Source organism: Triplophysa dalaica, chromosome 25, assembly GCF_015846415.1.
Source record: "Triplophysa dalaica isolate WHDGS20190420 chromosome 25, ASM1584641v1, whole genome shotgun sequence".
In the NCBI taxonomy this organism is placed as follows: Eukaryota; Metazoa; Chordata; class Actinopteri; order Cypriniformes; family Nemacheilidae; genus Triplophysa; species Triplophysa dalaica.
Window position 1 is genome coordinate 14,004,532 of NC_079566.1, and position 13,146 is coordinate 14,017,677.

The following is a 13,146-nucleotide window of genomic DNA, read 5'->3' on the forward strand; positions in this document are numbered from 1 at the left end:
ATGAGAAAAGCTGTTAAGAAACTTCTAGAAAACTGCATTAAAGGAATACAAATGATGTCATTATTTACACACATTTCAAACCTGTTTGACTTTCTTTCTTCTGCAGAACAAAACAGAAGATATTTTGAAGAATGTCTGTAACAGAAAACCGTTTGTCCTCATTGGCATGCATTGGTTTTGTGTCCATACAATAGAAGTCAACGAGGACCAACGGTTTTTAGTCACAGACATTTTACAAAATATCTTCTTAATTTTTAAACCTCCTGCTGTGACTGCTGTCACTAATGTTAATCGAAGAACAAAAGAAAAAAGGAATTCAATGTGTTTTGTAACTTTACAAGAATTCTTCTGTATTTTTGTATGTGAAGTGTTTGAGAACTAAATTGATGTCTATTTCCTTCCTGTTAGACATGATAGCTCTTAATGATACTGTTGAATGGCTATAATTAATGTTAAAATAAAAAAATTGAATCAATTTGATAGAGACATCCATTACAGTAATGATATCAGAATGTTGGCTTTCATCCTTAAAATGATGCTGGTAAAGAAATCTGTTGTTTCTACATTAATTTAAAGAATAAATGTAAAATTATTCAAATGTAAAAGTGTATTTTAAAACATCATTGTTATGTGCGATTAATCGTGATTAATCAGATTTCTTTTTTTATCGATTGACAGCACTAGTTAACACTCAAGATCAAGCAGTGTGATTATAAAATCATATTTATTATTGTGTAAAACTCAAACATTATTTCTGCTACACTAACACTTGACAAGAACAAAGGGATTTAAATTCCCATTTTCGGAATGTTGGTGCATTCTAATCAACTGTGAGTGACGTCAGTGGACTGTTTCAAGATGGCGGACATGTCTACGCGCCTGGAGCGCTTGAATGCAGCATCTACTTAAAGTATATATATCCATGTGTTAAAACCTCACCCTATCTATAAGTGCGTGTGTGCGGCGGCTTTCCTCCTGAGAGATGCTATTTCAATCAAAGAAAGAGCTATATATAGCATAAATGAGAGCGAGAAATAGAGAGCGAGAGATAAATGTGCTGACACACACACACATTGAGTTCTGGTCAGGTCAGCTAAAGACAATCGACATAGATGCTGAATAAGCAAATGAACCCCTGGATGAGTGTGTTTAATAATGAATGATAAACTGTAATGACGACTGAATGAAAAGTATTCAATTAATAATAAATAGAATAATACATTTGAAGAGGAAGTGAAAGAAAAGAGAGAAAAACAAATCACTATGGAAAGAAAAATGAACTTAACACAAACAAAGGAATGAACGAATAAAAAAAATTACAACTGAATGAATGACTAGCATCGGGTAAGAGAGATTGAGTTCTTGTATTGAGATCTTTCAGAGTCGGACCTTCATCATGAAACGAATGATTTTATGACTCCTGTAATGCTGTGAAGGTGACCGCTCCAGAAATCATTCTAAACGCTTTTAAACGCTCTTAAATCACAAGCCCCGACATTCCTGCGCTGCCTCTGAAATATTAACCAAAATATCAAGACGAATTCAGACGTTCTTCTAACTCTTCTGAAACACCCCCCGCCCTCCTTCTTGTCCTAACGGTTATTAAGACCCGTGAGTTTAACAGCTTATAAGAAATCCAATACACTTCATAAAGAATTCTGACATTTTCATTTACATCATCACTGTACACCATTACTGTATAACACTACAGCATGACAGATGCCTCTTAAATGCTCTGGTGATATTGTTCTTCGACAGTCACGCCAATGAAGCCGCACCGAGCCGAAACTGAACTCAATTGAGACGAATAGAAATAGAGAAATAATGAGAAACGAGCACTGGAGAGTTAATAGACTGTGTCTGGAGCTGTGAGAGCGGTAGATACAGTCTGGTGTTCACACAGAAAAAGATCATCCACTGACATGTAAATTGCACAGCGTTCATTGTGTATTTGATTCTCAGTGAACACACATCCTGATAAAAACATACAGACATGGAATTTTTGTTTAATGAATCATCATTTCTAGATGTATTGTGGTCATTCCAGTCCAGTGTCTTTTAAATTTCAACAAATTCAAACCTCATGAGTGACAAAGTCGTCCAAGAGCAATGTGAAAGACACATGAAAACTTTGATAAAAATCAAGGTTAGTACAAAGAAATATATTGTGAACTTTTCCTAGATACATGTAGAAATATGACTGTTGTATTGCTTTAAAGTGAATTTGAACTTGATTATTTCAATTCAGAGCATCATATCTGTTCGGAAAAGGCTTGTAACCTGATCTTAAGGGAAATACATACTTGTGTGGTCAGGTGCTTTAAAATATCTATTAAATTACAAATAATTATATAAGTATTTGTGAAATCGTTTTAGAGGCAAATCGTGACACTGACACACATTCTCTACTGATGGTACTGTACGTATTTTGTGGTGCTATAGGTGATCGCATTCAGGTCTGTTCTTTGGCCTCGGAACGCATGGAATAATATCACTGATTTCATAACTACTTGCTCCTAAACGAAGTCCAGATCATAAAAAACATTTTTTAAAAATTATAAAAACTTTAAGGAATTTTCTTGTGATAACCTCCAGCCTGAAAAGAATTAACGCCTGCAGTCAATATTCTGTCTGCAATAGCAGAGGAAGGTCTGTCTTTGACCCTCAGAGGTTTGGATGTTCAGCTTACAGGAGACAAACACAGAGCGAGTGTGTAAAAAGCAGAACCAGTGAGAGGAATAACAAACACTGAGTGTAAATTATCCAGTACTGACCGAGTCGTATCACTTCTTTCTCACCGTCATTTTAAGAAGCGAGAGAGCGAAAGAGAAAGAAAGAGAGAGAGAGAGAGAGAGACAAAGAGAGAGAGAGAGAAAGAGAGAGAGAGAGAGAGAGAGAGAGAAAGAGAGAGAGAGATTTTTAAAGAGAATGCAAGTGCTTTCAAAAAAATATCTTGAAAGAGAGAGTTGTTTTTACATGTTGCTGTAAGATCACACATTTTGCTTCAAACAACAACCTGCCATAAACCCTTCATAACAACATTTGCATGCGTTTAAAAAAGAACATTAATGTTGTTTTCGAGAGACAAGGTAAAGGACAGAAGAGAGTGTGTGAGGTCAGATGTTGATAGCGGCAGGTCATGGGATGTGTTTATCTAGTCATCTGGATGTCAAGGGTTGCCAGATCTGTCTCATTTTACCTCCAGAAGGGTTCAGCTCTGGTCAGATAATCACCATTACTTGAAAATCACAGACGGACAGAAGCAGGTGAGAACTGAACTCTGCAGGACGTTCTGTATTTCCAGAAGCAGCCTATAGCCGAGCGCACACAGATGCAGTCTGACGTCATTTTAACAAGTAAACTTCATATAAAGCTCTGCAGTATGAAACAGATGGGTGAAAGTGTGTGTATTTTGGTCCTTGAGGTCTTATGCCAGCCTGATAAAACACTGAAAGTGCCACGCACATACACACACACACACACCAGTTGCTAAGATACGATTGTTTCCTCTATGCCACTTTAGAAGCTCAACGTTGGCTGTGCAAACACACATGCACACACACCCCTTTAGCTGGGATCTGCCCTCTCCATCATACAAACAACTCGCTGAACTGTTCAGGGTAGTGTAAAAGTCTCCGGTGCTGCCGCGTGTTGCTCGCGTTTCCATGGCGACGCAGATGGCTGAAGTCGAGAGAGTCTCCGCGGAGTTTGGCGCATTTATTTTCAGACCCGCTGCTTGTGGTTTTCGTTTAACATCCGTCTTAATGTATTATTGTCTCTGCAGGTTTGGTGTCGGATCAAATATAAATAACGACTGAATTTAAGCCGACACACTATGATTGGCATACACGAACTGAACCGGCCTGTTATGTGCTTGTCTTTTCTTTATGGGTAAAAAAACGAGACGGAAGATGATTAAACGTCAATCATAATGAATGTCAACGACATTAAGAAGTCTTCAAGGTACAGTGGCACAATGTCTAAGAGTATGATAAATGGTCAAAAGAAACACATTTGCATAATTGTTCATGTATCAATTAGCAGAAACAATTGTGGCACTCCAGTATGTATTCCAAATTATGTAAACTTTTAAAGCAAGAAAAATCTTGTTTAGCTAAATATATCTCATTTAAAATGTAATACAAACACATGAAATAGTGCCAATGTAGAGAAGAAAAGGCTTTGTGGGAATAAAAAACTGTAACTACTTTTCTTTTAACCTTGTACCATATCTCACATCAGTTCAGTCCAGTTTAACGTGATCCACATTCACAGGGTCAGTAGGAGAGGGAAAAGAGGGCAGCTAGGGTGTTCGGGGGTGTAAGGGGGTGGGACTGAAGGGCAGTTATATGCTGTGAAGGAGCAACTGCTGTAATCAGTCAAGAGAGAGAGAGAGGGAGAGAGAGAGAGAGAGAGAGAGAGAGAGAGAGAGAGAGAGATAGAACCGATCTATCAGCAGTATCAGCAGCTGGAGTTCTGCCTGTGATTGTCTGTGTGTGTGTGTGTGTGAGCTCATCTCTGTGATGATGTATGGATTCTGTACCTCTGACTACTGTGTAAGCACTTTCAGGAGCCAATTGTGAGCATGCACGCACGCACGCACACAGACACACACACAGACACACACACGCACACAGACACACACACAGACACACACACGCACACAGACACACGCACGCACACAGACACACACACAGACACACACACGCACGCACGCACACAGACACACACACGCACACACACACGCACGCACACAGACACACACACAGACACACACGCAGACACACACACGCACACAGACACACACACCCACACAGACACACACACACAGGTAGGCTTGCAATAGAAGAAGTTCTAAGCTTCAACCTTCTATCAATAAGGCAGAAAGTAATATCACATTTGAAGAAAGAAAGTTTACGGTGATATTAAATATTTCAGAATTTACAGACAATTGTTTGGAAACACACATATCATTATTTCTCTGTATCTTTATTAAAAAAACGAAAACACAGAAAATTTGTATGCAGTGTTAAAAAAAGCTAATGTGTCTGACTTCGCTTCTTTGCCAAAGGAGATTACGTATTTACGAAAGGCGTATGTAGATAAAAATAGCTCATTCTAAGGTAATAAAAACATAACGCTTCATTATGTATGGTCTTTATAAACCTCTGAAGACATAGTGATGTATATTATATTGGATTTCAGCCAATAGATCCAACAAAAAATGACACACTGGACCTTTAATAAAGAGAACAAAAACAAATATGTCGTGTCATCAAAGCAACATGCTAAAACAAAGCATTTGCAAGCTACTGTAGTAAGTGCTCCACACACATATGTTGGGCAGATCATGTATTAATTTAAATCTAATGTGAACAGGTTTGTGTGTAGATCAATCCCCCCAAGAAAAAAAAAGATTAGCAAATATATCTCTCATTGCCGCTTAATTTTGTCAAATGTTTTTGGGCCAGTGCGTGTTCAGATGCTAGCACATCTGTTTTAGAAAGAGTCCTGACAAAGATGGGAGTTCCCTCTTCAGTCATCCGAGCGAATCCTTCAATCAGATCTCTGAATTACACATAAATATCATCATTAGCTGAACATAGACTGAACTGAACAAACGACAGCTCTTTTTCCCCTCAATGGACAACATCCTAGCGGATGAAATCAAACACAATGACTTTCAGCTGTCAGGTCTGATTCCAGCGGACGCCTGTCAGTGTCTATAATGTGAAAAGATCTCTCACAGATATGACAACACACAGATTTCATATGTGCAGTAGAAAGTTTTATCATACACAAACAGACTTATTTCATTTAATATAAAAGCCAACCACTAAACCAACAGTGTTGGGTGTAACTAGTTATTAAGTAATTAGTTACTTTTATTATTATTTATTATTTATTTGAATGAATTAAAAGAGCCGTTTCATGTCTATGCTTGAATCACTTAACTGATCAAGGTTGAAATATGATGTAGAAGGTAATTAGTAATTAAATATTTTTTGGAGAGAGAAATTTGTACAGTAATCTAATTACAATATTGAATATGTAATTAGTAACTAGTAATTCATTACTTTTTCAGAGTAACTTGCCCAACACTGTAACCCAACCTCTACAAGTAAGTTTGTTGCATTTCTAGAATTAAACAACAACTTAATTTACTTTGATACATGTTTAACCGATTGAAAAGCCAAGTCTTCCCAAAGGACGGTCTTGTTATATAACACAATTTAACAAAGTGTTGCTAAGAAACACTCAGGGATACACAAGCGCAGTGTCTCATATATCAACATGGTTATCTCACATCACTCATGTGTGTTTTCTTAAGAGCTTTACACCTGCCTGAAGGGAAGGAGAATGCCCGTGAGCTCATTTATTTTAATAATAGATGACTATTTATACTCTAACCTACCGCACAACAGATACTACACACAAGCTGAAAGCAAAGACACGCACAAAATAGTTTAGAATCTGGTGAACTGAACATTAATAAGAACTCAGCAGCCAATAAGATATGATGATGTCATCATTTATTCAACTTCTTGTCGATCATAAACATAGACCGTTTTATCAGATGTGCGTGGCTGACCCCCAGTTAACTTCCGGTGTGTGTTTGGCTAGTGTCTCTTAATATAACTATTTATATATTTTATTTTATTTGTGTTAATATTAATTTGTATTATTATTTTACTGTATAATAGTTGTATTAAATAAACGATTTGGGTCCTGTAGTTTGGTTGCATTTAAAGAAACCATATGATACTATAGTAAAGTTCACCCAAAAATGAAAATTCTGTCATCATTTAGGAATTTGTAAATTCCTTTATTTTGCTAAACACAAAGCAAGAAATTTGTAAAAGTGTCAGTAACCAAACAAATCTTATCCCCCCATTGACCGCCTCAGTAGGGAAAATTCTGAGGGTGTGTAAGTAATGACAGAATTTTTAATGTTGAGCTGAACTATCCCTTTAGGACTCACAAAAGCACAAGAGCGTGTTTGAAAGCAAACAGCTAATTTAAGAGTTTGGACCCTGAGGGATTACGCTGTATGTTACACATTCACACACACGAGCCATCAGAAGTCAGACATGACACCTGCTTCTATAACGCCACGAATCAAGCCATTAATCTACTGAAAAAAAAGAGCTCATATTGACTTCCTCCTCCTCCAGAGCATTCTGGGAATTATTATAATGCTTTTACACCGTCTGGCCGCAGTTGAGTTCATTTCCAATGACAAACCGGCTCATGTTCTTTAATGGTCTGCTGAAGTTCTCTAAAACAGAGGAAGGAAGAAACTATCACAAGGAAAGAGATCAGTAAGGAGAGCGAGTGAGTGGAAGGTTTGGGAACAAAACATTAGAACATCAGAATATGGTGAAGTTAAATTTCGTTCATAGAAATGAAACCCCCATCTTACGTTTCTATCTAACTTTTTACACAATAATGCATTTCTTATTGCATCTCGAGTTGTTTCTGAAAGACCTTTCCTATCTCACAGCGGTCAACTCACTTCATGACACGTAAGGCTCCACAAACAGAGTTCCACATAGCCAGTGTTTCCTCGTTCTGTTGACTTCACATCACACTCGGACAGAAGAAACTATTACACACCTCTCCTTTAACTTGTGCATCTTTTAAATCTAAAATAAACGGAACAATGTGAAGCAAGAAAGGTTTTCATGTTCTTCACCAAGCTAAACTAGCTACGGCTGTCTAATGACACATATGCAGTTTGATTCTGAGCTATGAAATACTGAGCCATGCGCAGACAGACCTACATGTGGGGAAAATTGACCTTGAATTCGGACCAAACAACCAAACCAAATGAGAAAACAGTCCTGACAGCGTAAACCAAACCTCTCACACCACCTCCTAACCAGGTGCGACGTGACGGCACCACAAGTTATGCACACACATACAAACACATGCTTTCTCTCACATATCTGAGCCTGACGGTGCCTCTTCAGCAATACCAATCCTTCTTTTTGTTGTGCCTTGGCCAACCCAACAGAGCAAGAAAGAGAGAAAGTATTGAGGAGTAAAAAAAGTCTTAATTTGAGGCTTCACGGTTAAGCTGTTTGGAGTGTTGGAGATAGCGAGGGCAGCACACTGCCTCTCTCTAGGTGTGTGTATGCTCCTGATAGGGTTTTTCGAGAGGGGAAGTGAGTGAAGTCACTTCCTGTTGTGGAGTTGCAGTCTGAGCCTTTCACCCAGCAGAAGAAGTGATTACCTACAGTCCTTCAGAAAGAAACATCCAGGGGAGCCATAGGCTTATGGGATATATCCTGCAGCGCCTATCTGACCTGTCAATCAACAACTCTCTCTCACTCTCTGGCCTCTCGTTCATCTCTAGCTACTCTGTAAGGCTGTTTTGTTTCTCATTTTGATTCATTTTCAGATTTCGGGGGGATTTACATATATTCTGTCACTCCTAACTCTCTCTCTCCTTCTTTCTCTTGAATTATGCAGCAGTGAGTGGAGAGATGGATCATCAGCCACTGTGCCTCAATAAATTCTTCTTCTCCGCTGACAAAAGAGTCACGTGTGCTGAGGTTTGGTGTTAATCTCAGGTGAGAAGAAAACATCAACCTATTATAATAAAATACAAGCTACTGACAATATCAAACAAAATTGTATATGTATACGTTCCTACAGACACTGATTTCTCTGCGTATAAAAACTTGAATATTTCAAAGAACTATGAGACAAATCACACTCACATGCATTATAAAACAATATTTAAAGTCTGTGTACATAAGAGTAATGTCCAAAAGTCTGGACCCACACTGACGATCTTGGCTTCAAAAACTCATTAAAACGCACAATCTCCAGGACCATAGACAGAGACAGACACATAACAAATCTCAGCACCATGGACAGCATCACAAACACACATCCACTGTTCAGCACCACGGACAACATCACAAACCCACATCTACAGTTCAGCACCAAGGACAGCATCACAAACACACATCTACAGTTCAGCACCACGGACAGCATCACAAACCCACATCTACAGTTCAGCACCACGGACAGCATCACAAACACACATCTACAGTTCAGCACCACGGACAGCATCCCAAACACAAATCTACAGTTCAGCACCACGGACAGCATCACAAACACCAATCTATTGTTCAGCACCAAAGACAGCAACATTTCAGCACCAAAGACAGAGTTCACATTTCAGATCTGCACCTCTAAAGACAGACTTGTTGAGCCAATGAACTAACGCGGTTATGCAACAGAGACTATCCTTGACTGCTGCTCCAGGCTTGAGGCCTGCTTATTAGTACCAGACTCTAGATCCAACGAAGCAAAGATCAAATCTGTCTCAAGGCAAGGTCTTCAGAATGGCTCTTGCCCTGCTGAAGGCCTGATGGACTCTAAAAGAGCCATTCACAAAAACATACTGAATAAGAAAATGTGAGTTACAGTATCATGAAACAGTAAATAAAATTCAGAGCACATCTTCTCATTGAAAGCACAAAGAAAGACAAAATCCGACAATCAGAATATAGAGCTATGCAAAATGAAACAAAATTGGCCTTCAAAATGTTTTGATCTGTTAAAATATTGACATCTGAGAATAAAAAAGAAAGAATATGATGCTATTTAACTTTAAACCCAACAAAAGATATAGAGCCCTACAGGTGTATAATGCAGAGGTTGTGTATCTATGGAACAGAAAACTCACCTTAACATGGTTGTATTCGTTCTTGCTGGTGTCAGCACCGACCGATTTATTTTCAGAGCGGGACTTCAGGACCTGCCGCAGTGGGCTGGAGACGGGCAGACCTGTTACGCTGATACCATCTGAAATCACACAGCAACATACATTAACAGATCTGTACACATACACACACCTGAACACAGCAGGAGCTGGGAAGGAAAAGAAGATCACTATCTTCCATGACTAATACGTGTGGAGGAAAACATTACACCCATAATTCTTCATATTCAAACACATTAGGAGCCCAAGAGGGTGTGACCATCACTCAACTCAATCTGCTTCCTCTCCTGATCCTCCTTTCAATCCTCACACACATTTGTTTGTCCAGTGTTTAATGCGCAACATAAAAATAAGAAACAGGAATGTGACAGTTTGAAAGATGATGAGGTGGAAAAACTTTGCAATCAATGAGGAGATAAAGTGTGCCGCAGTGGAACACGGTTTTATCTTCCCAGCACATAAACTCACAAATTCTTCCAAGCGAGAACCATCCTGGCTATTTTTAGTTACAGAAGTTATATGACCAATGATACTTTCATCAAAAAACACTTAACTCGCTGTTGCAGGGGGAACAGCCTTCAAGATTGCACGAACATAAAACCCAAAACTCAGGTGTCCGCATATCTATGTATATACTCATAAATTGACTGCACTACTTATTTCTAAGCATTTTATCTTTATTTTACAGAAAGAAGCAATAATACCCAAATGTGCCGAGGGAATTGAGACTGTATTTTCCAATAAAACGCAGAACCACACAAAGCCATTGCTTTATTTGAAGGCGTTTCTATAGCATTGACATTTCTGAGTTCAAACCGCTTCCACTCCGTCTGAGGCAGAATAATGAGGGTAAATTGCCACGTTTGCCGTGCGCAGATTTCTCTGCAAACCTCGCTCCGACGTGCCAGTGCACTCACATAAATTCTGACAGTCAAAAAAATAGAAAAAGACGTCAGGTGAAAACGTGCACATATGAAAAAAACATCTCATTTCTTTTTGCGAGTCAAAAAGCCAATTGAACCTGATTTACTCTCTCACTGCGGTTTTCACGCAAGCACCGGTTTACTCTTCTCTTTGAAATTCTGCCCCAGAGCTGTTGATAAACCCCCCTGTAGTTAGAGATAGTCAGTAATGCGGTTTTGTGACCTTGTTGGAACAGCAGAACACATCAGGATAGATCTGGTCAGATCTGTGTGTTGCAACAGCCACAGGATCTGAAATAGGAGGTGAGTGAGTTTAAAAAAGTCGAGGGACAGAAAACTTACAGTCCTCATTATGAGTCCATTGGAATGACATCACTGCCCTTCAAGTGTGCCCGACGCGATATGGCGTAATGTCTCCTTTTAGCTTTACAAGACGCCCGAACACCGGGTCACAGGAGGAGGGCGCGACAAAAGAAAGCGATATGGATCGAAAGTGGGCGGAGCTAAGGCAGTGACAAGATAAAAAATGAAAGAGGGTGGAGCTTAGAAAAAAAATAGGGGTGTTGCTCAAAAGTGGCATGAGATCATTTGAGGACTGGGTTAAGGTAGGGACATACGATCAGGAGAACGAGGGTGGGTGGAGCTAACCCTGAACTACATCAAATGCACCTCCCACTAACCTTTGCAAGGTACTCAACAAAAGTAAATAAAGCTCAATATCAGTTCAGACAATCTACCTTCATTTTAGCCTAAACACAGTTGAGAGAAAATTAAACGCAAACGTCACTTTAAGTGAAATCACAGAAGAGGACCAGGCTGTGCCACATGAAACATGTCAATCGTGACAACCGCCGTTTACCAGATGTTACCCAACAGGGCTAGTGAGTTCATTCTATGTGAGGAAGGTAAATGTTTACCTCCAGCGGACTCCCAGCGGGGTAAAGCTGTGCCGCCCCTCGGAGGGCCGGGTGAGCCCGTCTCTCATTATGCTGTTCATGTCCTGACACTTTAACATTCAGGCACTAATGTGTTTAGTCTGACTGTCTGGCCCTCGCGCTCTGATGGAGACGCAGATTTATAGAGGACGGCGGAATGAACAAAACTCAGGCGCTGGCGGAGTATTAAAGAAACTCTTATACACCCTGAACCCAACGCCCTCCGCACCCCACCCTTCCTGTGAGACACGCGGGACGTTGCGTCACAGTGATGACATCACCACCATCAAAGTCTGAGTTATAATGACAGTAGGACACAGACAATGAGAGAGAGGGAAAGTGAGCGAGAAGGACATGAGGTGAGGCAGGTGAAAAGAGAAAGTGAAATTAAAAAGATATTTTGAAAATTGTCTCATTGGTATTGTTGCTTGATCATCAATGTTCTTCAAAATAACTTATTTTTTGTTCTATAGAAGAAAGAAATTCATGAAGTTTTGAAATGACGTGTGGGTGAATAAATGATCAAATTATCTCCATCGTTGGGTGAATTACCCCATTAACAGAAGCTGTCTGTTTTTCAATTATTTTAGTAAAACCTGAGATGATAGTTGTCGCCGCATGAAAAGATGGAATAGGAGAGGGTTTATCGGGTGCACTTCAACTCTGAAAAACTGAGAAAGAAAAAAAAAAAAGTTCTTAGCAAACTTCAAGCTTATCAGTCATCAGGACCCAAGTTGTTTACGACACGAGCCAAAATACACACTTCATCATCAATGATCTAAAACAAGCCTTGATTAAAAAGCACATTAATGGTGAGCGCGGGTAGAGAAGATATCTGATGTGACGAATCCAGACATAATTTCCTGCCAAAACTCAGCGCTGAGGACGGTTCTTATGACATCACAATGAGAAAAATGAGATCAGAGAGCACAAAATATCAAACAGCAGTTCATCTAGGTGGAATCTTATCCAAAAATGAAAATTTACTCTTAACCTGGATGCCTTTCTTTCTTCAGCAGAACACAAAAGAAACGTCGAAGAACGTTGGTCACCAAACAACACTGAATCCCATTGACATTTCTCAAAATATCTTCTGTTGTTTTCCAAAAGAAAGAGTCAAATACATGTTTGAATAACATGACAATGAATAAATGATGACCATATTTTATCTTTGGATGAACTGTACTGCACCTTTAAGACTTGATTTCATCTTTTCTTGGTCTTTCTCACAGTTACAAACAAGCAGGACAAGAAAAACAATGGCGTCAGTGTTAATATTAGCATTAAATAACAGCAAAATGTATTAGCACCTGCGATAACATCAGCAATGTTTACGACTCACTGCCCTCTACATGCAGCCTTAATAGGAAGGGATTTAAGCTGTCTTATCTGCCTAATTCAGAGAAATGATTATTTCAACAATAATTAAAACATTTAGCGTCCTCTGAGGAGAGCACCCGGTGAGGAGAGAGAGATAGAGAGAGTGGCTGTTCGTCTCCCACCTGTTTATGTAATTCAAGTCCAAACAGCAGACATCCACAAACAACAT

The 13,146-nt window shown here is 39.3% G+C and overlaps 1 protein-coding gene across 1 annotated transcript in view; it reads right to left on the bottom strand.

The window, feature by feature from the left end:
* trappc9 (trafficking protein particle complex subunit 9) overlaps positions 1-13,146 on the bottom strand; it is a 168,556-nt gene that overhangs the window by 89,857 nt on the left and 65,553 nt on the right. Inside the window, 1 exon segment of the mRNA XM_056741217.1 lies at positions 9,704-9,822. Within this exon segment, the coding sequence (XP_056597195.1) occupies positions 9,704-9,822 (119 nt within the window).